Here is a 24,077-nt window from a genome sequence, read left to right on the forward strand (position 1 = left end):
CCGGGTCTCTAAAATTCTATGTAACTAGTGAAAGTGGATTTTCCTCACATAGGAGGTGTCCTCCACTCTTGAACAACTTTTCCAGATTCCATATCTAAAAAAATATCTTTATTTGCTGTGACTGATGTGCGGTCTGGTATTAATCAGTCACTCACTCACTCGTTTACATTTCTTTATTTAATTTTATCGTGAAATTCCCAGCCAATAATTGTACTCGTTACGCTTACGACACAATAATCGTCATTTTGCAGAAATTTCAATAAATTATGATTCACCTCGAATCAGCAATCCCAACCAGCAGTCGCGGCGTCCTTGCTCCCAACTATACGCTTAATTATTATACCATATAAGGGGCAAATCTTTAAATTCATTGGAAATTGCATAAAATTGCTTTTGAGCTATGTATTTACGAAGAAAATGGGACTGATAACTAGCCGTCGCGTATTTTCCCACCGAGGCCTATACCCTTCGTGAAACTGCCCATTTTTCTTGCAATTTTTAGGGCGCAAACAGGTACTTTTCCGACCAGTTGCGTTGGCGTCAATTTTATAAAATCAAGGTTTTTAGGTCGGTACGATAGGATAATCTGGTCAATGTCACTTTTGGTTTTGTTATTGCATTATTGTTGTTTGCACTTTAAGCACGTTTTCCTTTCAGGTTTTAAGGCAGGACTACATGGGCTGAGGGATAACAACCCCATATTGTTATGAAAATATTTTCTTTATCGCCATCCAGTCTGCAATTATTTATGTATTGAGATTTCTAGGTTGTTGGGAATTAAAGGCGAAGGAAATTCAGTTTAAAGACAGAAACTGCTTTGCACATTAAAATGGTCTTTTTTGAGTCAATGGAACGGGCATGCCGCGAATATCATTTGAATTAATTGACGTCCGGTTAAATCAGATGCACTTGCAGAATAAGTTTTAGTAAATAATTCTGTTCCACTAAGTGGTAATTTATTTATTAATTGAGACCATTTTCTAATAATTTCCTAGGCGAAATCCTAACAACCATTAACCATCGCGCTTCGTGCTGGATGATTAATAGCTTCACTTCGGCTTAGAGGGTAAGTTTGCAAATCTCCTCCACCTTTTGACAATCACTCATTCTCGTCTCCTCTTTCACCTCCCGATCTATTCCGGTACAAGGAGAGGGGCAGGCTGCCCGGTATGGAGCCCGACGTAAGCTGATAGCACCACCGCTAAGTCAAGCTTCTTAATTCTTAGTCGCTTGAAAACCGCGTATCCGTACTGGTGTCGTACTACTTTCCTTGATTCTTCAGGTAAGTTCGATTCGACCGTTGAAGGGCGGCTGGTAGGGCAGGGGTTGTTGCGGAAGGGTTTTCGTAAATCTTACGGTAGGGATATTAGACTCTTACGATTTAAAAAACGTTTATTTAGGTCGGAGTGTGAGTGTGACGAAGAGTTCGTACCTACATGGTCAGTTTTTGTAGTCGAGCTGTAGGTTTACACAATATGTTTATTGATACATAGGAAGCTGCTGAGGATAGAGGCGAATAAGTGGTTTATAATAGAATCTCTAGATCCGCAGGAAATTACATAGTTGCGCGAATGAGGATAAAATACTTTAACAAAGCCGAGTTTAGATGCTTAACACATGAATATTATTGGCCCCAAAAGCAACGTCTTGCAGGTATAATCTTACAACTGGAGATGCAGAATATGAAATATTTTGCTGATTTTTATGTTTGGAAATTGCTCCAAAAGTGTGATATTGGCTTGTTAGCGAATAAGCGTCCTGTTTATTTTTAGGATTGAACGTTGCCATGCATACTTGGAATCTAAATATAAACAGTAAACCTTCGGTCACGTAACTAAATTATCAAGATACTATTTGACATATATTTTTGCAATATAAACATTTTTGAAAAACAATTATTGTTCTACGAAAGAACCATGTCCTCTGAAGTAATAGCAAGCAGCACGTTAGATTACTTCCAGTTCCACCGATCCTGATGATGAATACGTAGCCACTTTCATTTAAAATCAAATTTTCATGTTGCTGTAGGTATCGTACATTAATCCCCGAACACTCTCTCCTTATATCTTATAGATCAATGAGCACATAGCTTTACACTAGAAATACATAATTTCTTTATGCATGTGACTAATGTGATCTTCGAAACACTATCATGGTCCTGTCAATATCTTCACCAACCTAAACCCCATTTAATAATTCTTCTGCTTTCCATGATTGGCCCTGGGCTACTCAGATTCAATAGAAATTTAATAGTTCTGATCGATATTATGGTCTCCCCAATACATCATCACTATGAACACTATTTCTTTTCTGCATCTACAGATGTTCCTCTATATATTTCGGTATCAACAACCTAAAGCGATTTCGCATCTCAAGGAAGTTTCGTTACAATAAGATTCTCTGGATGATGGGAATTCATAAATAGAGCAGACTACCGTTATGATCTTATCATAAATAAAATATCCGCCCAAACAATACCATTAATTCATGTCCATTAACTTGCTAAAGAAAAAGAGTATCAGAATCAGGTCAACGCCTCCCAATCGGCAGCTCAACCCAGAAGTGGCCCGATCATGATGGTTTTAATTCCATCCTTCGACACGTCGAAATTATGGTGTTTTTTCTTCTTTCAGGTAACCGCGCAAACGAAAAACCGCCACCATGGACGCGATCAAGAAGAAGATGCAAGCGATGAAGCTTGAGAAGGACAATGCGTTAGATCGTGCTGTCTACAACGAACAACAGGCCAAGGACGCCAACCTCCGTGCTGAAAAGGTGTGAAAAAGAGCTTTTTGTTACTTGTTACTAAATGGAAAATGTCTCTACACCCGCGAATTTATGGAGGCCTACGCCACTGGTCCTTTGTAAAAGTTAATTACAGAATTGTCCTTACAGGCCGAAGAAGAAGCCCGCCAACTACAGAAGAAGATCCAGACTATTGAAAACGAACTTGACCAGACTCAGGAACAACTCACCCAAGTATTGACCAAGTTAGAAGAAAAGGAGAAGGCTTTCCAGAATGTAAGTCATTAACTTTTCGTATTGCTAAACTGCAGAGTTGTCAAAGATACAACGAAAAACTATCTGTATATTTGAAAGATATCTGATCCACAAATATATCTACTTTCTAAATATTATAGAGACTTTGGAAGAGAAGTATTTGAAATAAGATACTTTTAAAAGCATAAGATCAAACCTGAAGACCTCACCTTTTGTTCATTCCTGTAGTTCATGAAAAAGAGTGAATTATCCATTTCGTGTATTGATATTTCCAGAATTGGAAAATACCGTTAACAAGATGATTCAACATAAAAGAAAGGAGTTAATATTTGCATTTTGAACACTATGATGGATCATCATGTATATTATTTTTGAGTTTGATAGGTTTCTTCACGCTGGCTTAAAAAATGTTAAGGTGTTTTCTTTAATCGTGCCCACTCAAACAAATTGTTTATATTCCATGAGGATAGTGTGCAAAACTAGTAATTTATCTCAGTTTCAATATTTTTTGTTCGTCGCGCACATTGTCCTTAAGGAACATTTAGAATTTGTTTAAAAAAAAAAGGTTAGAGGTAATATCGCAAAAACCCATACTTTTGCGATCAGCATGAAGAAGTATATCTAATAAAAGAATAATATACAGGATAGTACAGAATTGTAATTTTTATATTGAAGCTCTTTTGTTTTATGTCAAATCACATTTTTTTAATAATACTTTTTAATTCTTCGTATAGACAGGTACAAAATAACTTTTTCAATTCTTCCAATCAAATACAGAGAAGCACAAAACGGTGTGGGGTACTCTGGCAACTGAATGTTATATTGAATGTCTCTGAACCTATCTTGCTCAGTAACTAAAACACTAAAAACAATTTAATTAATTTTAAACTATTTAAATTGCTTCTATATAAACTTTGAAGTTTACCACTTTAAATTATTCATATAATAATTTATTATATAGCTATAATCCCGAAAGTGCATTTCACGCCCTCTAAAATGATCATACTAGCTCACACCTTGCAAATATAGGAGTAGGTACTATTCCCAAATCGAGAGTACCATCCCAACCCTTTTTTCTCTTGATAGTTACTTTAAACATTAATTTGTTGGCTAGCCCTAAGCTATATATACCTAGAAAACATATATAAATAACTAAAATATTTAAAAACGGACTAAGCTTATGGTTATCTACAGGCATCTAAGATATTTTCACAAACTGTCTAAGATATTATTACTTTCTGGACCTTAAAAAAAGTGTCTAAGTTAACCAGATACTTTAGGATTTTTTCAAAAGATATTGACACTTCTGCGAGTCTGTAACAAAATCCAAGAAATTCCAGCGAACGATAACCGTAACGTAATCAAGCGCGATGTATTGTTTTTCTCAGAAAGTTTAAACGCATCTCCCGTTCATGTTACTTATCTAAAAATAATCCTAATTTCCACGCGTTGCCATATTTGGCTCGCGCCTCGGGACTCTCTTCCCGTGACGTTATAGTTTAAGCTGGCTGGCAGTGTTTTGTTGCATTGGGATGTAGGTCAAAAATACCTTGAAATATTGGGCGCCCCCCTCGCTGATACGACTCTGGTCGAGTTGAGTTCATGGTGTATTCCTGGTTGCCGCCTTGAGATATATACATGCTGCGTTGTCACGTTTTCCGCCTATTTTCAATCAAATTTTATTGTCATTCGACACTACATGGAAATAACACTGCAATTATAGCGTCGTGATAAATTGTCGTTGACAAAAATGTGTTGTGAACTGCAAAACAAATCTAACCTGTTGTGACACTTTAATCGTTATCTTAATTCCGATGTGTGATAAGGGATTTAAGTTATCTGAAGAGTCCTTAAGAAGGAATTTTTCTTTTAATAGCACTACAAATATACACTAAATAAAATTAAATGTGAGATAATTAAACGTGGATAGACTAAGCTAATTATTTCCCTAAAAGTATTTCGTTCTTTGGTGGCCGGCAACAGCGCATAGTTAGATTGAAATGATCGGCGCCAGGCGGCGCGTCAAACGTCAGTCGAGCCAATATGGCTGTCATGTAAAGTGAGTGTGCACGTCGTGCGTAATCGAAAATGTCAACAAGTCGCCCTCCGGGGTCCCATCGAAAAAGGGGCCATCAACACCATCCACGTAACGAAGGGACCAGACGTAAGCCGATATTAGAACCCGTTATATCGCCTCCGTTGAGCGTTTACAGTACGGCAAATAAGTTGACAAGCAATAAGAGTAGAGAAAGTGTGGTTGAGCAAACCAAAACATTGAAGGCAACTGAAAAAGTTTTCGAAAAGCAAGGCGTTCGGGGGGCTGACACTAGTAAGGAAGTAAAATGTGATATTCCCGTGATAGATCTTACCCAATGTGATGACGATTCAGTAGATATTAAGCCTGATAACATAGTTTCTAATGTTAGTAGTAGTGTAGAACCTTCTGTGACGAAAAGTTCTAAAAATGATAAAAACCAACGGCTCAAAAAGTCTAGAAAAAGCAGAAGTAAACATGAAACATCTCAAACCAATGTTGTATATGAAGAAAAGTCAAAGAAGTTGGTCCCAGAGTTGGAGACAAATGATATGGCCTTAGTAGAAAGGCCTGAAGCAGAGGGTTCCAGTTTAAGTGATCAAGAAATAGAAAAAGTTGATTTAGACCCTGAAACTGAGGAACTGTCCAAGCTACGCTGTACCTCTGAAAGGATGGAAGTGATTGCTGAAAAGGAAATGAGACGAAGGGGACCTAGATGTGCAGATTATCCAGGATTAGCGTTTAGTTCAACCTTCAGTTCAGACACCCTCATGAAGTTCAACATTATCCGGAACGAGATACAGAATATTATGAATACACAGCTCAAAAGGGTAGGTCTTTTAAATTTGCAAGTCATCAGTCCAAAATTTTATCTGACATATTATCCCAGGCTAAAATAACTGCATTATTCATATACACCACACACATACACACACACAAATTTACTATAGAAATATGTGGAAGGTACTTTTGGAGGTTAATTGTTTACATTGATTTAAAAATAGACTAGAGTTTTTGGAAGTTTATAGGCTAACGAAGCAGCCCCTTCCATTTCATGTTTTAAATCTGGGATCAATGTTGGACCTTGCCAACCTTGTTGATTATATGTATACTTTAAATGCCAATAAATTATAGTAAAGATTAAAGCACTTTAATGTTGTTGAGGATCAAGAGGTTGTGTGATTAGCTGTTTGCCAATAATTTTATTATTCAAATTCTGAATATATCCTAGTTTAATATACAGGATTTCCATGTGTTAGTTTCTTCTATACTTTATCGTACGTCCAAACACAGTGCTAGTATAGTGCTTAAGCAATGTTCCAAAAACAGTACATTGCTGAAGTACAGAATTTAAAAATTTGAGCCCAGTCTTTAAAACCTATATAATTGAAGTTCGCACATTGTTGACAATGCGTATAGGGTAGCAATTTTTGGACGTGAAAGTCCCTTTTACCACTTCAAACTTTTTTGTGGGGTTTCATGAACCGCGTGTTTTTCACAATTTAGATTCCTTTATCAATTTAGAAAGTTTATCGTTTTTTTATAGCATTCCCGTATGTGTGCAGAATATGTGGTTAAAGTTCTACAAAAAATCAACATGTCCCCAGTGTATCTAAAAATGAAAACTCTTACCACACAGGTACTTTCGTTCTCAGGCCGACATAAGTACCGTTGAAAACGGCCTTAAAATAGCAATTTCTAGAGCCTGCATTTTCAACACTACCATCATAATATGTACTTTTTATTTGTTTTGTACTTGTTTTATACTGTTATCAAATGGTATGAAACATGTGTGATGGGTTATATGGTTTTATGGGAAGGTGTCCATTATGGAGAAGTCATCTCTATGTAATAGACCCAATTTGAAATTTTAAATGCTCAATTAGAAAAGGACTGTGACAATGCGCTTGTAAGATTAAACCCATGAAATTGAGTCATGAGTACTTATCAATTGCAAGTGTACTTTAACTCGTGCGACCACCCTGTATCTACATATCATTCCTTCTAAAAAGCAGATATTGAATGTTGCCCGTGCTGGTTTATTCTAGTAAATTCCTCAAAAAAAAGTTAATGAATATAAAATCAAAAGTCGGTTCGTGTAACAAAACTGCGAGTTGCAGTTAACAAGTAGGGCATCAGACATCAAAAGAAATTGCTTCATACTTGAAGGCGCCATTTTAGGAGAACCAATAAGGTTAACGTGCAGCAGTAAAACCATATGTTATCAGTAAGCATTCAATGCGTACATCATTATTGATATTTTGTTAGGTATAAATCATATCATAGTTTCAGAATACCTACAAAATATAGTAAGTCCAACTTTTAAGCAGTGGCAATGTTTCTGCATCATTAAGAGTTTGGAGTTACCCCCCTAATGAAGCCTTTAAGAACCAATGAGCAGAGTGCATAGTGCACCACATCATCATTATTATTAAATTCCGTGTTTGCACCATCAAATTTGCCCAATAATACACCTTATCCTAGGGGAAATTTCTTAATATCACGTTAAGACGCTTGTTAAGCTATTTGCGTAAAACTCGAGCGTAGAATCTTAAAAATTTTTATCTTGTATCTTTACTTACTACTGATATTATCTTGAAAACCGTGTATGAGTAATAGTAGTTATTGCTACGTCCCTCCCTTTTTATTGTTAATAAAATCTAGTTATTTATATAACAAACTTAGTTTCATACATGTTTAATTGTTGAATATTTTAATTCGCATTCTTGTATATTGACCACCGTTTTGAATTTCGTGCCTCCACTGCCCAGACGATGAATGGGTTGATGACGTTATTGTTGCGATGTTGTCGCATCAAACTTGTTTTCCTTTGGTGAATTCACTATCAGCGAAGATGTTCGATTTGAGAGTTATTGTCACTCAATACAACAGTTCTTCACGTAGAATTTATGTTCTGTCATATTATGACATAAATTGGGAGGTTTATGATTTTTTTTTCAAAAAAATGTCTCTCTGATAAAACTGCCAATAATTACATTTGGGATAATTCAACACAACGTGACGACGTTGGAGTACAGGTGGTAGAGATGCGCAAGCGCCCAACCGCCATCTTGCCTACCGGTGACTCGCCCAGTCGTTTTGTAGTTTTGCTTGAAACTCACTGTTCGGTCGATTTTCATCGTTCAAAAATTCGTGCGTGTAAACTTAAGTGAACATAAAGCATCGAAAATGACGACGAACATCCAACAAGGGTCTCTTTTGGACGTGTTAAAAAAGAAAATGCGCCAAACCAAAGAGGAGATGGAACGGTACAAGGACGAGTGCGAGGAATTCAACAAGAGGCTGCAAATGGAGATTATGAGGAGGGAAGAAGTGAGTTTCTCACGTTTTGCCACGTTATCGCACCTGTTATTGGATTATTTAGTGATAAATAACTTGCCAAAATATTTAACGGGTGATCAATGACTTAATTAGGGAGCGGAATTTAATTATTCAAACTTGAGTGCCCAAGGCAAATTTTGCCTGTTTTCTGGGGACCTACTCCAATATTTCCTTTATTATTTATTTGAATATATTCCATAAGTAGAATTCTGGTTTACACTCGAAATGGATTGAAATCATTTCTTTGTTTGCCCTATTTCTTGGGCTTTCCAATTATTTGAGATTATTGTTTCGTACCTCAACTCAAATTTTCAGAATTCAGATTAATTTGTTAGAAAAGTACCTAGTCAATTCATTTATCATATTTTTGATTAGAAGCTTATCTTGTACCTATGTTTCTTAACTCATCTTCCTCAAAAATGATTACTTGGATCAATACTAGAAATAAAGATAGATAGCATAATTTTCTTTAACTACTTCTTGCCATGACAGTTTAACCAAAATCGAAGAGCTGTGGTGTGAAAATTTTGAATTTTATAATGGAACATCCTGCAGGTTCTTTTATTTGATGGGTTTCTGCTTGCTAATTTAAAAGATATATCATTTTGTGGTATTATCACTCATAGTTTTCAGTAAAATGAATTACTGGTGTAAATAGATAAAAGCTTACTAGAAGTTATGAAACTAAGATCATTCATTTAAGTGACAGTGATTGGAGATGGTACTATGGAGCTCTATATTTCATCCAATACAAGTTTAATACAGGATATTACATTGCAAAAATCAACATTTTATGTTGCAATTTTGCCAAATCATCTTTATAATAGTATCATTAAGTTCTATGTGCATGAATACACAAGATGGCTCTTTTCAGTTTTCTAAATAAATACAGGCGACTCAAAAGAAATAGGTCTTCAATTCCCACCACATGATCCTGCAAATTGTAAAGTTCTGTAGCCCCAAGGCTGGATCCATATCTCATAAATATAAAAAAAATTAACCACATTATTTTATAAGCCATTTTTAAAGCTATTTTAAATGCAGATCTTTGTTTTAAATTGAGTCAAACTAAATTTCAAAAATGCAGATCCTGATGCCATCCCTGCCTTGTCAATGTGGAATTGGCCCTCATTTATAAATTAGTCTGTAAAGAGATTGGTCTAACTGGTGGCCATTTGAGTTCGTATTGGAATTAATACCAGGAAATTTAAGGAAAAAAAAGTTGTGTTAAACTCCACAAAAACTAGAAAGATTGTTAATCTAAATTTGATAAGAAAGTTGATAACCTGTAGGTGAGAAGTCAATCAAATTAAAGATAAATTGACAGCCATCACTGGCACTGATGAATATTAATCTATTTTATTGAGAAAAATTCATTAATGGCTGAAAAACAATGCTTTGCAATAATTTATACTTTTAAACCCACTTATTTGATGTATCTTCAAATCGTAATTTATAATAAGACTGATAAAAAGTATTGGGTATACATAACACTTTAATTTAAATCAGGTTTTTTTATTCGATATTTGTCTTTAGTTGGCATTCCCATGATTCACCAGTAAATAGCGTAGGAATTCCTAGTTCTATGGCAAAGTCCATGACCTTAAGTCAGTCATAGAAATATTCGTTACTAACGTCTAAAGGTGTATGACAACGTTTTCTTGGGACAGAGGAGCAAAAAACTATTTTTGAGCATCGAATACAGTGTGGGATTGCGTAGCCTCGGCCTTTGCATAATTAATCAAATTCATGCGAGACCGTTAAACTGTTACAACTAGATCTTAACATTTCCATTTCTAAGATATACCTTCAGTTACTTACGCGTTTAAAAAGAATTGAAGTTAAAATATTGTTGTCCAGCGACGTCTAAAAATAACTGTTAATTAATATTGACCATTCAAATGTTGCACAGCATCGTTAATTTCAATCTGGTACAGTCATATCACTTTACTTTTGATTCTCGATTCGACCTTAAAAAGGCCGTCTTGCTCTATGAAGTAATCAGCCAAAATTGAGAGTTAAGATATTTTGCTACATGTTGCTACGTAATTTGATTGCTTTAGAATCACCCATTTTGGGTGTGGTTAACGGAACTAGTTTAGATATCGTTTCAGCGTTTTTTTTTGTTTTTTTTTTTAATTCAAAAAATTGGAAAATGCATAAGAGTGTATAAATATCTGAATGTGCATTTGCATGTAACACAACACACATAATAATTGTCAAGCTTAAATCTACCATACTTCCTTCCTGCGGCGTTGAATGGGTTTACTCAACTATGTTCAATAGTAGTACCCAAATAATAATCATAGGGCGTAGTAATTGATTGGTACCAATCCGCCTTTGTATTATGTAATGCCGACCAATTTTCGACCGACTTTTTACCTTGTTACAGGCGGAATCTGAGGTGGCCGCCCTTAACAGGCGCATCCAGCTTTTGGAAGAAGACTTGGAACGTTCAGAAGAACGTCTTGCCACAGCCACTGCCAAACTGGCCGAAGCCTCACAAGCCGCCGATGAGAGCGAGAGGTTTGTGGTCAAATGTCTGGGGATGTTTTTGATGAGGAACTAAACTATTTTGACCATGTTTAATACAAGTAGAATTTTTTTAAATAATAATTTTCTTCAAGAACATCTCATGACATGTATGTTTACCACAGTTTTTTCATACTAACTTTTATGCGGCGATTGAATTTTTAATTGCAAACGCATCACAAATTTTGTTTTGACTGGACAAATTAGTTTGTAATTGGAATATACAGGGTGATACTTTTTACAGTGTCCAGCATTGGGGCCTTCTAAATACAAAGAAATACGCAAGGTCTTTCAAAAGTTTATTTAGTGCTGATTAAGAATCAACATTAAAAATAGATTTTTCTGCCATGGCGAAATACTAGGGTTGTTTTGCAACTTAATCAACTTCATATACTTTTGGATTTATGGAATTCCAATGGAATACATTTTGTGCATATGATGTACAAAATTTCTGATTGGCCCTTTTCTTAACTGTGATGCTATTTTGTTAGAATTTTGGGAGTTTCTTTACAGAATATTTCTATGAAAATCCAAATGTGTTTCATCACAAAATAACTATATTCAATTGCCACATGTCACCTTATTCCCCCTTTCCTTAATCTAACTGTGTGTCGCTTGTTTGCTACTAAAAAGGATACGCAAGGCTCTGGAAAATAGGACGAATATGGAAGATGACAGGGTCTCAATTCTGGAACAGCAGCTGGCCCAAGCCAAACAGATAGCCGAAGAGGCGGATAAAAAATATGAAGAGGTAGAGTCAACTCTTTTGTTCTTCAAGGAACACCAGGACAATTTTGGTTTTGGGTAGTTTTTCAGTTTATTTCAGAAAGTGCTACGTTTGCATTTATTATGTTTACTGCCAAAAATCAATCTTGCCTGTGTATTTTTTATTTAAAGTTACAAAATATTATATTTAAAAAAAAATAATTTTCTTTCAAAAACGTTCGATTTACCTATAGCTAGGGGAAGCTGAGAGAGAATAGTAGCGGCCGTCGTTTCTTCAAATCTCTAATTCGGGTACAATTTGGGACTTTGCTGTTGGTTTTATTCATTGTTGCTTTCGTTGTTATTTGAAACCTAAATAGCAAAGTACAAAACTGTTCCACCTTTCCTTAACAGCAAGTGTTTTTCCAGCTTAACTCTCGCAGTGTGTTAACTCATACACGACTTAATCCTGGTACTTATAGTTTTTATTTCGAAAAATCATAGGCAACGCAAGATTCTCGAAAACCGCTCCTTGGCCGATGAAGAACGTATGGACGCCTTGGAGAACCAGCTCAAGGAAGCCAGGTTCCTTGCTGAGGAAGCCGACAAAAAATACGATGAGGTTAATAAAGTTTGTGGTGACGTGGAACCGCCTTAACAAGTGTTCTTTTTTGGTTAAAATGCGCCTTGGCGTCGGTATGACGTGATGGGCATTGTGTGTGCGTTCTGCTGACCCCAAAATAGCCCGTCCGCTGGTTTAATTCTTAAAAAAAAATGTGTGGTGCTGCTAACAACCGTAGTTTACATGGGGAAATGAAAAATATTGGTATTCGGAACATACTCGTCAAGGAAGCGGTAGTGCCTTGTAAAGTGTCCTTAAAGCAAATGATACGTTTAAATTTGTTGTTTAGTGATTCATTTAGCAGCTCGGGATCAGTGCATTCTACGAAGTGATTTTAGGTGCAGTTTTTCGCACAAATTGCGTTATTTTTCAGGCATGTTGGGATTTATGGGAATTTGAATTTAAATTTAATTTACTCGCAGATTTTATTTCTATAAATAACTTTGTTTTTATTAGTTGTAGGCAACCAAAGGTAAATAAGGACAACGGGAAATAATATATTTTTGTAATTGTATTTATGTATATTCTGCTTAATCTTAACAATTTCTTCCTGGTAAATTTAGGATCTAGACACCATAACTGTTGCCTTAAAGAGCAGCTAAACTTGTCAGTTATTCTATTACGATATTTAATCTTCTCACGTAAAAGGCTTTAAAATAACAGCTATTTATCAATTCACGTTGGGATATCTTTTGTGTTGGATCACACTGTGCGTCCTTCAACCTTTGTTATATAAGTACTCGGCCAGTTATTTGCACCCGAGATGTGTTTCAAGTAACAACTTTTATCAGTTTTATGTCAATTTTATGGGAATGTTAACTTGTTTGTATTATTATTGTGTAAGTGGACTTTAAATGGGCCAAAGAGACTTCTCCAAAGTCCAAGGTGTCTTTGCCATGGAAGTTCCGGCTACAAAATCACGAAGTATGTTCCAAAAAAAAGTATTTTTCGATTTCTTGCATAACTGTATAGTTTAACAGTTTTTTGTTGTTATAATTTAATTTGTATCTATTATCTTCCGGAATTTAATTGTTTAAAAAACCTTTAGGTAGCCCGTAAATTGGCCATGGTTGAAGCTGACCTGGAGAGAGCCGAAGAACGTGCCGAGGCAGGCGAATCGTAGGTGTCTTTGTGTTTAGCAGTTCATGCGCTTTGTTTCTATTTGGTTGACGATTTTCGCCAAGCATGAGACACATTTACTTTAACCAGAGCTTATCGAGAGTCCCACCACATCAAATCTGGATTCTTAACCTTAAACTAATTTGTGTTTACTTTTTTTTACTAATTGAGCGATAAATTTGCCGCTTTATTGCATGATTTTCGTTTGCGCTGCAGGTGGCTAGAAAATTGGTACTTACGGAGCACGACTTGGAACGGGTGGAAGAGCGAGCAGGCCACTCTGATAGGTGCTTGTTTTTCTTTTATACGCTTTAATTTAGCAATTGCAAAGATTTGCAAACGATGTCAGCACACACACGTGTTCCCGAAGAGATATTTTTAATTCGACTTTTTTGCTTCGAAATTGCGCGTGAAAGCAGCCATTTTTTATCTGAAATAAGAGCAAACATAATACGTTATTTAAGCGCCTTTTGCAAAACTTTAACGTATCTCAATCTCAAGTAGAACAGCCTGGCTTGACGTCAATGTAACGAGTGTCAACTTTAATAATCATTCTCTGTTGAACGTTCTACTTCGCATTTTTCGCAAAGTCGACAGTATGACTCTTGAGGAGGTTTAAGCTTATAAGATTTTTCACGGGGTAACTTAGACCTATACGGTACTGAGACTTAAGACGTCAGCACAGACCTATACAAATCGTTAGATTTAAAGGTTATCCTCTTGAATATGAACTAGAATACTTTCTTGTCTTGCAATGTCATCTCGCCTTAGAGCTACATCGTTTGCAAATCTGTCAGTCTGTAAAGTAAATTTGCTAGTAGTATTTGACGTCCAGGTGCGCAGTAACATTTTATCTGATTTTACAGAAAAATCGTAGAACTCGAAGAGGAACTTCGCGTAGTAGGCAACAACCTCAAATCTCTTGAAGTTTCCGAAGAAAAGGTGAGTGTGCATGTCAGTTTGTTTTATTTGTTTTATTTCCAATCTCGGACTCGCCAGAGTTAATGTTCAGTCGAAGATGTTGCCCAATTCCATATGGAAATTGCTTACAAATTTTAGTAGCCACTTCATTAATGATGAATTCGGGTGTCCAGGAAGTGCGACCAGCCAGCAGAAAGTGTGGCAGCTTAATGATCACGCGGTAATTGCCGTTCTAACCGAAAGTCATTATTGGTTTCCAAAATGCCACATCTAATCACGAATCGGTTTTCCCAAACGAAATAAAAAAAAATTGGGGGGGACCGACGCATGGGCTTGTTTTGGGGCGGATCACCCACCCAGCTATTTGCAGCGATTTAGTACTGTAAAATATCGGCCATTTTATCACATTTAGAGCGCTGTTTTTCGGATGGCCGCATTGGTCATAAAATTAATAGTAATATTTCTTTCCCCTTTGTGAAAGTATTTCACATTTTTTTCATTTTAGCATTTATCCCATATTCTTTTAGGTCAATGGGTACACATATGACAGAATCTATTAGTATCATTTTGCTATCATAATAATTCCATAATTTTTCGCTCAGGCAGACACCAAATTTCGACTTTTCACGAATAATTCAACGCTAATATTTCAACCTTGAATCCTATAGGCCAACCAACGCGAAGAGGAGTACAAGAACCAAATCAAGAACCTCACCACCCGCCTAAAGGAGGTACCCTCTAAAAAAAAAGCGATTTTTTTTTCAGTGTTGTTAGTTTGCCCCTTTTAACTCGTTAACCAGCCCGTCGCAGTGTTGCCGCATTTGCCTTGTTTTCTGATACTCTGCTGAGTTTTTAATAATTTTAATTTTCCCGTTTTTTACTACTAGGAAATTGTGTTTTGATAGTTGGCTTGATCTCAGTGTTTTTCTTTTTGCACTAACTTAGGCAACGTTAAAAGAAGAAGAGTATTCACAGGCGTTAAAACAAGTAGAGCAGCGACTGAGAGAGGTAATAAAATCGGCAGGAAAAACTTTTTGTAGATACGTGCAACGGATCTGTAGCATCTCTCTGTAGTTGTCCTAGTGACATGTTTGAATCATCTTGCATCATGGTCCGTCCTGTATATTCCTCATTCTGTTCGTATCTAGCTTTTCTTCGGGAGAATATTTATTGAAATATTTAATTTATGCATACAGATGAAATTTATAATCTTTCTCGTCATAAGCATGTACTATATGGCTTTATTTGTTCTATGTCAGGCCGCAGTGACCAGAGAACACAGCGAAGACAAAATCCGCATTATTTCAGACAAATTGCGTGAAGTAAGTGCTCTTAACCATTCTATTTCTCTTATTTGCACTACAATAATCGTAACGATAATTATAAATTTAATGGGATTTATCTTGTTCTTCACGGGGCTTGATGCCGTTTAATTTCTACAGTCATGCAACGGGAGCATAATGGATACACATATATCATTACAGTTATATTTTTAGAACGTTATAATGTTTAATACATTGGGAATTAATGCACATGTCTGTACCGGGTATTTCAAACTTTTTTTGAGAAGCGATAAATACCTAATTAAGGCTTTATTCGAGGCTTTCAAGCGAAACTCTTAAATTTTCCTATTATCTAAGTTTTTTTCTCAAAATTTATCTTTCCTTCGCCATAGTGTGCAGAGTTTGAGACTCCCGGTACTAATCAAAAACCTCATCGTCACGGCAATAGAGCAATCTGGAAGATTGCCTAGATTTATGGAAACGTTCCTTCTTGTTCCGTCTGTGGCTATTTCATGTGCTTTAATTCAGCCACGCATTGTCAGATCGAACGTTTCCATTTGATGCAACAGGACTTCTCAAATCTGGTCACTAAAGTATCCTTATTTCAAATGGGATGGTGTTTCTCAAATCCGCATGTTGGGTTGTAGAATATTTGTGCGTTTATTTCCGTTTTTTGTTTGTCAAAGAGACTGCTAACAGTGGAGTGATTTCCGGATGTTGTAGCGATCAGTTAAAATGCACTTTAAATTACGTGCAAAATTGTCGAATCATATTTTGATGAGAGTCAAATCTATTTACGTAAACGCATGGCAGCCACCCACATTCAAATAATTATACTAAATAGAGCTGGAGAAGCCGCTTGTCCAATATCCCGTTTTCTTTTCATTCGTCCACCGTGAGTAGTTTCGCCTTGACATTCAAATCTCATGCCTTCAGTATTTTTGTACCATGATTGATACAGGGCGAGTTACAGTAGCACTAAAGCACCAGAATTAATTGTAGTAAGTATAAATCGTTTTGCGTGCATTGGTGTGCTTTTGGCTTCCATTAACTGTAGTCTTTCACAATTTGCGTGGTAGTTAATTGTTGACATGTGAGGAAGAAAGTGGAACTTTTAACGAAAATACATATTCCATTTAGCATGGTGAAGATGCAATTATTAACTGAATTTGAATTTTCGTTAAATTTGCATGTAACGGAGAATGAAGTAGCAATGTGGTGTGTCGAGTGCTTAAAACCCTTCGTTTGTGCCAACAAGAATTTCCAATTTAAAAATAAAAACTAGTCAGTTGGTGATAACTGGGGAGGTTTAAGCTCTTTAAGAGGGGAAATTTATTAACGTCTCCACGTGATCGTCCAATGTAAATACTTTTTCCCTTGATGGAACCGATCTTGAGACATTGATAAATGGACCAAATCAAAATAGTGGATAAATCAAGTAGCGAGGAAAGAACTATTTTATTTATCTTCTCTTTTGTTAGAGATTTACCTTGAAGGCACTGGGGACAGTATATACTTAAAACGATTCTCTTGAATCTAGGCTGAAGCCCGCGCCGAGTTCGCCGAGCGTTCGGTCCAGAAACTGCAGAAGGAGGTCGACAGACTCGAAGGTAAGTCAACCAAACAAGCTTTGAATTGTGACTTCAAAAATAACGTTGCCTCTATAACCAAATTTATATTTGCTTCAATTCGGCTCCCAGCAAACGATTTATTTGTGGTTTTAAAACTACCAAAACTACCAGCTATTATTTTATTTTATTTTTTGTTTTATTAACCGTTAACCGTCCCCTCCCAAATTGCAGACGACCTCTTAGCAGAAAAAGAAAAGAACAAAGTTTTGGCGGATGAAATGGAAGCCACATTACACGACATACAAAACATGTAATTCCTCCGAACGTACATACCTCAAAAACTGAAAGTATCACTCAGTAATTCTTTTTTTTATTATTGTACGATTAGGAGCTATTATTGTTTTGAGGAAGTTTCATATGTTCGATCACCATATATGTAGCTTAGTGACCGCTTTTGCCGGGCATAATCCAGGAAAGGAAGACATTCCAATAGTTTGGAGCTTAGATAAAAATAAGTTGTTAGGGACCAACGGTAAATCAAAAAATGTCGTTATTTTGGTGCTTTCGTCATGAAGTAGCGTAGGTTACAGTAGGATTTGGCAAACTCAAATCTAACGAATCGGGTAATAAAGATATTGATAATCGTCTATCGCTCGGTTTGATTAAATTATTCGTGTAGCTATTTAGAAATTCTCTGGTCATTTATAATTTATGATTTTTCATTATTTTTCTATTTCTATTTTCTACCTTAGGAAAAGTATGGATAATTGCAATATGCCCTAAAGTCCACTGCCATGAATATCGAAATTAAAAATGGCCGTCATACTTATTTATTAATCATTAGTTTCAACATCAATGACTGATACACATCAGAGAGTAAATGTAAAAGCACAACGGTGTAAATCGACAATGATAATTTGTTTCGCACTGTTTATGTATATTATTAGTTGAGTGGTAGCTTTTTCTATATTATCAATAAATGTCCTGAATTGTGAAATTTGGGACTTTCCAAATTCGTTATATTACGGACGCAAGAGCTTATTCAATTTATACGCAAACAAAAATCATATTGAGTATTATCAATAAATAAAGTTTATTTTAAAGCCCCTATTGTTTATATTTGCTAATATTGAAAATGTATTTTTATGTAGTTAAAAACTAATTATTATTGATTAATTATATATTTTTAATTTCCTTTGTGTTTGTTTTTCGTTTTTTTTTTTAATTTAATTTTCCTTTGCCTTTTGTTTCCTTTTTTTTTATGTTATCAGTTATGTTAACCAGCCGTTGCATGAGAGTGATTTTTCCGTGTAAAACTAACGAGTGCTGCCGTTTATCACTAAATTACGGTAAGTTGATGATTTAACTAACAATAAATTTTTATCCGTCTAATGATGTCCAAACATAGGTCTTGAACCCTAACAAGGCACATTATTTCTATTGCTTTTATTTTCCGTAGACGAGCTCGTCGCCGAAAAGGAGCGTTACAAGGAAATTGGAGACGACTTGGACACGGCCTTCGTGGAACTTATTTTGTAAATTTTTCGTCTCAGTCATGCCCCTGCAGGCGTTACGCCCCCCGGCCCCATGTTTGCTCTGTAGTTTCTCAGACACTTAAAACAAGCGACTCTTGCCACCTCATACAATTTTTGGATGCAGCAAACTAAATTGCAAATTTTGATTCTGGTAATGGTGAGCACAACGTCCTACAGGGTGTTCTTGTTAATGTGTTAACTGTATTATTTAATGTACCAAGCATAAATATATTTGTTCAATTAGTAAATTTACTGCATTTTTTTACACAAGTTGCTTAAGGTGTTCTGGGCATTTTTGGCAGAGTTCCTTATCAACTTTGCGCACTCGTTGATATGTTTTTCCAGTTGTTCTGTAATCTTGGTAAGTGCGGCCTCCAAGTCCTGGGCTTGTTTCTCCGAAACCCCTTTAGCCTCGCCCACCACATTCTTCAATTTGTTTTCGCTCGACTGCCAAGTGTCCTGGATGCTTTGGATTACCTGTTTTTCCAGTATTCCTATTTTGTCCGAGTACTCGATCATGGCGTTTGTGGCCGCCTTTTTCCTTTCCCTATGCAAACGAGACCGATTCAAAATCGGGATTTTAAAGCGTAAATGCTTCTTACGGGTTATTGCCTTTTCCCAATATCTTTACGCATTCGGTGTTTGCTCGAGTGACTAAGATATTGAATTGTGCATGAGCATCCTCGGTAGCCGTTTTTATCATGGCCTCTGCCGCCGATTTCAGTCCCTCGAGAGCTTTTATGCTTTCGTCATAGATTGTTTGCAATAGCTGTTTGGCCGCTTCGTCCATTTTCTGTATTTATAGAACGAATGCCGAAAAGTGACAAAATTTGTTTGTATCACCGACAATGCCATATTGGCATTGCTAAGCCGCAGGTGCCGTCACATTGTTACGGTAAGATGAGGACGGGTAATAACGGCGGAGTAAGTGTATTCACTTATCTAGAGTCGGTATCCTTTGCGGTTAAGCCAAAAAATTCACCTTAATCAATTTGAAACTTTGCCTTGCACTCTACAATGTAAATGTTGCTGTTTTGTCGCTATCCGACTTGAGAGTCTCCCTTGAATTTCGTAGTTATCGAGATTTTTCCTGTTTTATAGGCGTCTTCCCGATAAGTAACTAACAACTCTTACGTGCAAAAATTGACATCTAGAAACGGTATTAAGGGAAAAAATAAAGTTTTCCTACATTTGCCTTTGTCCAACTTTCTAAATTGCTGGAAAGAGGTTTCCTGCAAAGTCTCACTTAAAATTCTTCATAGACCTGGCAACGTGACATCTCTTTTTGCGCAAACCAAAAATCGATACTCTGAAATCCGAATTTTGATTTTATTCTCTTCGTTCGTCAAAAATATCTAAGATACCTTGCCCCCTTTAAGTGGAACATCCTGTACACCTCCCGAACGAACGTGTTATTTCGGTTACTTCTAATTCTGTGACTGTTTAATGCATTGAAAGTGGCTAGATAAATTGCCGGTCTTTGCTGTCCTCTGGTCATCTAACGTGCTTCTCGTTCGTTTCTTATTCGTAAGCGGGTCGCGATGTATCAGTATCATGCGCGCTCTATGAGGACAGGAAGACAAATATTAGATTGATTTTTGATTGAATTGTAGATTGTTCATCACATTTATATAAAAAAAAGTCGGTATTTTGTATAAAACGATATTTTTGTCAAATCGGATGTCATATGGAGTATCGGTCGATCATGTTTTGAGCCATCGTAAAGCTCTGCATACCACTCGACGAGAACATTGCATGAGGTTTTTTTAAAAGAGCTTTTGATCACCCTGTAGTAGGTTTTATTTGTTTTAGCAGATTTTATGTTTTCATGTACAACTTTAAATATAAACCATAAGTTTTTGTTGTGTACTTCGAAGTTCTATCGGTTTCTTTGTCTATCTTTGCATGTTCTTAAGAATATTCCTGTACGTACGTGCATACAGCGACTCTCTAAAATATTCGGACACTTACACTTGTAATTTGCCCTCGTGTATAGTAATAATAAAAATAAACAATCAGGAAACGGGACTTTGGTACTAGTTTTTGCTGATTAACAGTGCAAAAATATATTTAATATTTACCATCAAAAAATTAAAAAAAAAAGTAAAAAAGCAACAAATTTTTGGTATCACAAAAATTTTCGGGCACTGAAGTTACGAACACGTTAACAACCAATAAACAAGTGAGGAAAAAGTATTAATATTTTGTGTGCTCTTTTTGAATAACTATAACAGCTTGAAGCCGTTTAGACATGGACTAAAAATTTTTTGAATAAATTGAGGTCAAGTTTGCACTGCTTTTCCATTAAAACTTTTTAGCTACTTTTTAATTGTTATTGAATGTTGTCCTACTCGTAAATCCAGCTGTTTGCCACACATTCTCAATCGGATTAAAATCCTGAGATAAAGCTGGGGTTTTTAGCACTTTTGGACAGTTGTAGATCATCCATTATTTAACAATCTTCGCGTTGCGTTTAGAATCATTATCTCGATAATACTTGAAACTCCCTTAAATTCCCACTTCAGTGGCACTTTTTAAAAAAATATTTTTTAAGAGGTTTAAATAAACCATTTTGTCCACTGGTCCATCAATGAACACTAATTCCCCAACTTCTCCTTTGGCCGAAATAAAGCCTCAAACCATTACTGATCCACCATCGTGTCTCACAGTAGGGCGTAAATTGCTTGTTTTCAGTTCTTCGTTGAGCTTCCCCCACATCATTTGTCGCCCATTGGAGCCAAATATTTTGAATTTTGATTCATCGGCAAAAATTACATCCCTTCAATAGTCTTCCGGTTTTGAAATCATCTCCGCTGCAAATTCTTCTCAAAACTTCTTATTTTTAGTATCAAGTCATGGTTTTTTTCTGGGTACCCGACCGCTGAAACCATTTGATCTTATCCATCTTCGTATAGTTTCTGGAGGTACTTTCATGCCAGTTTGATTTTCCAGGGCTATTTTCAGTTTAAGGGCACTAATTCTAGCATTTTTTTTTTAATAGTCTCCATGTATCGCTCTTCTCGAGCGTTTATTAGTTTTGGACGGCCAGTTTGTTTGATGGAAAGAATTCTGTCTTCAACTTTGTCCCGGTGAATAATGTGTGCAACCGTGCTCTTGCTCAAATTTAGTTTTTCGCCAATTTCTCTGTAGGATTACTTCTCAAAGTTGAAAATGAGCAATTGTCGTAAATTGAAAGTGATATTTGCCTTATTTTTGCCCCTCAAAAATTCATACGAGCATTAGGGACCCCTTTAATCAGTACCATGAAACCCTGTTGGAACATTAGATCCAACGCAAGACACGCTCTTATGGGCAAAACTACGATCTACTAAAAATGTCCGAATATTTTTGAGACTCCGAAAACGACCTGTTTATTTAGATATTTCAGTTTTTCTATACTTTGATACTGAATTATAAATAATTTTTGCATCGTTAGTAAGCAAAAACTAATAGCAAACATATGTCAAAGTCCCCTTCCCTAATTGTTGTTTATTTTTATTATTACTGTCCACAAAAGATAATTGCAAGTGTAAGTGTCCGAACATTTTAGGGAGTCACTGCATATATCACGCTTTGTGTCCTACTCGCGGGGCAAATGTAACATATCTGACGTTATAATTGAAAAATATCGTCCGAGTGAAAAGTAAAAACAGGATCTAACTTGTTTGTTCCTTAAGCGCAACGGTCGATGCTCAAGGTTGTGACTTGCCTAGCTGAAATACTCAAAGTTATGTATAGATAATTTTTATACACACGAGTTGATGTGAACTATTATAAAAACAATGTGTCGTTGCCCCACCTTACCTCATAATTTTTCTGAGTAGATTAGTCGTTGTTCCTGGTAGGTTTAATGCATATCATGAACGTTTTAATGTTTTTCTAGACGACCTTCTCCTGGAAAAAAGCAAGTTCAAAGCTATCGCTGATGAAATGGATCAGACTGTAGCCGATCTAGTGGGTTACTAGGAACCGAGACCTGAGACCATCATTGCCTTTCTCCAAAGAAAAAGTTTAATTAAATTGCGTTTTTAGCTACCCCTCATTGTGATACTGCTTCCATATATTATATTATGTCTGTAACGCTTCACCGTGTTCGTGCTTTGTCCACCGATAAAACGAAAAAGTGTTTTAAAGCTTCCCGTTTAATTTTAGCAATGTAATCCATGAAATTGCAAACATTAATTTGTTCACAATTTTACGTGTCTTTGGTTTACACGGAGGAGTGAGTGTATGTTTGAATACATATAACTGTTGTCGCCGCATTCATATAGATTGTCTCAACAATTCTTGGTGCCCTTCACTATTATTATAGGTATGCAATTCATGAATTCGTTAAAGATAAGTATTTGCTCATGGGGAAATTTTATACACCATATTAGAAAAGTACGACTTGTTTTTTATTGTAGATTCGAGCTTTTTTAAGTTCTGCAGGAGGACTTTACCCTTCAACCTTCACCTGTAACTGATTAAGAAATTATAGGGTAATTATCGATTTACCGATTGGTCACACTTGTATCTGCCTTGTAGTCCAAGTTATTTTTCTCACCAGCAGGAATAGGTAAGTAGATATTATTTGTCTTATACAGGGTGACTCAGAACACGGGACTAAGCTTCTAGAGTAATTCAGTGCAATAATAGAAGACATTTGAGTATAGAAACTCACGTCCGGAAATCTCCTCGGGGCATTATGGTCTTATGACGCTTTAAGGCAGTCATATGCAGAAATGTGTGTATTACCGAGTTTTAGTAAGTTTCATGGTAAAAAATATCACTATAGTAAGTGTTCAAAATGTCTTTCTTGAATCTGAATGCGCCTGCTTAAATGATGCACATGATTTATGCGAATTTGGCTAAAAATTGCGTAATTGTTTTAAACGTCTTCAGTTGCAGTAACTCCTACAAGTTTTTGCTCTGCTTCCGTTGACATTTTATAAATTAGAGATTTTACATGTCCCCACAGAAAGAAATTTAAAAGTGTTAGATCGGCGTTGTAGGGGGCCACCGAACTGGACCACCTCTGCGAATCCAACGTTCTCCGAACTTACGATCCAAATACTGAACATAAAATCCAAATAGATTTTGTACAAACAAATTAAAACGTGCCAAAACTCGATAAAATAAATTTTTGCACGGAACTACTTTAAAACGTCATAGAGCTGTAGCGCCTTAGGGAGACATTTCCGGACGTGGATTCGTATGTTTAAATGTCTTCTATTATTGCGCTGAATAATTCCTAGAAGTTTGACCTCATAATTTTGAATCGCTCTGTGTGTGACTAGCAATTCTGAGCAGCCCAGAAAAATCTGAGCATTGAAAAATGTATAAATACTCAATCAAGCAGCCACTGTCTATTCCAATAATTGGGGATTAAGAGCCGGTTTTGCTTCATCTATGGAGAATACCACCTCTCCA

General features: G+C 36.2%; 2 protein-coding genes across 26 annotated transcripts; one reads left to right on the plus strand and one right to left on the minus strand.

Annotated features, from left to right (window-relative positions):
- The first annotated feature begins 1,131 nt into the window (after positions 1 to 1,131).
- Positions 1,132 to 18,913, plus strand: Tm1 (tropomyosin 1). 25 transcript variants are annotated; one of them, XM_066291347.1, is made up of 10 exons: positions 1,132 to 1,282; positions 2,634 to 2,775; positions 2,896 to 3,021; positions 10,770 to 10,903; positions 11,543 to 11,660; positions 13,285 to 13,355; positions 14,222 to 14,297; positions 14,945 to 15,007; positions 17,100 to 17,169; positions 18,590 to 18,913. In XM_066291347.1, the coding sequence occupies exons 2-10, from the start codon at positions 2,662 to 2,664 to the stop codon at positions 18,667 to 18,669; spliced, it is 852 nt and encodes a 283-aa protein (XP_066147444.1). In that variant the 5' UTR covers positions 1,132 to 1,282; positions 2,634 to 2,661; the 3' UTR covers positions 18,670 to 18,913. The 25 variants fall into 25 exon arrangements, 22 of the variants coding, with proteins under 22 accessions (XP_066147444.1, XP_066147443.1, XP_066147440.1 ...); XM_066291346.1 differs by lacking the exon at positions 11,543 to 11,660 and adding an exon at positions 12,119 to 12,236; XM_066291343.1 differs by lacking the exon at positions 18,590 to 18,913 and adding an exon at positions 17,362 to 18,324.
- On the minus strand, positions 18,733 to 19,520 carry LOC136344175 (uncharacterized). The gene is made up of 2 exons (XM_066291380.1): positions 19,268 to 19,520; positions 18,733 to 19,212 (listed from the first exon to the last, which is right to left on the minus strand). The coding sequence occupies exons 1-2, from the start codon at positions 19,453 to 19,455 to the stop codon at positions 18,915 to 18,917; spliced, it is 486 nt and encodes a 161-aa protein (XP_066147477.1). The 5' UTR covers positions 19,456 to 19,520; the 3' UTR covers positions 18,733 to 18,914.
- Between the last annotated feature and the right edge of the window lie 4,557 nt (positions 19,521 to 24,077).

This window comes from Euwallacea fornicatus, chromosome 16 (genome assembly GCF_040115645.1).
Source record: "Euwallacea fornicatus isolate EFF26 chromosome 16, ASM4011564v1, whole genome shotgun sequence".
Taxonomy (NCBI): Eukaryota; Metazoa; Arthropoda; class Insecta; order Coleoptera; family Curculionidae; genus Euwallacea; species Euwallacea fornicatus.

Coding starts and splice junctions, on each gene's coding strand:
- LOC136344175 (XM_066291380.1), bottom strand. CDS start 19,455: ATGGACGAAGCGGCCAAACAGCTATTGCAAACAATCTATGACGAAAGC. Junction 19,213..19,267: donor TTGGGAAAAGGCAATAACCC/GTAAGAAGCATT, acceptor TCGTTTGCATAG/GGAAAGGAAAAAGGCGGCCA.
- Tm1 (XM_066291337.1), top strand. CDS start 5,089: ATGTCAACAAGTCGCCCTCCGGGGTCCCATCGAAAAAGGGGCCATCAA. Junction 14,298..15,221: donor TTGAAGTTTCCGAAGAAAAG/GTGAGTGTGCAT, acceptor GCACTAACTTAG/GCAACGTTAAAAGAAGAAGA. Junction 17,170..17,361: donor GGAGGTCGACAGACTCGAAG/GTAAGTCAACCA, acceptor CCCAAATTGCAG/ACGACCTCTTAGCAGAAAAA.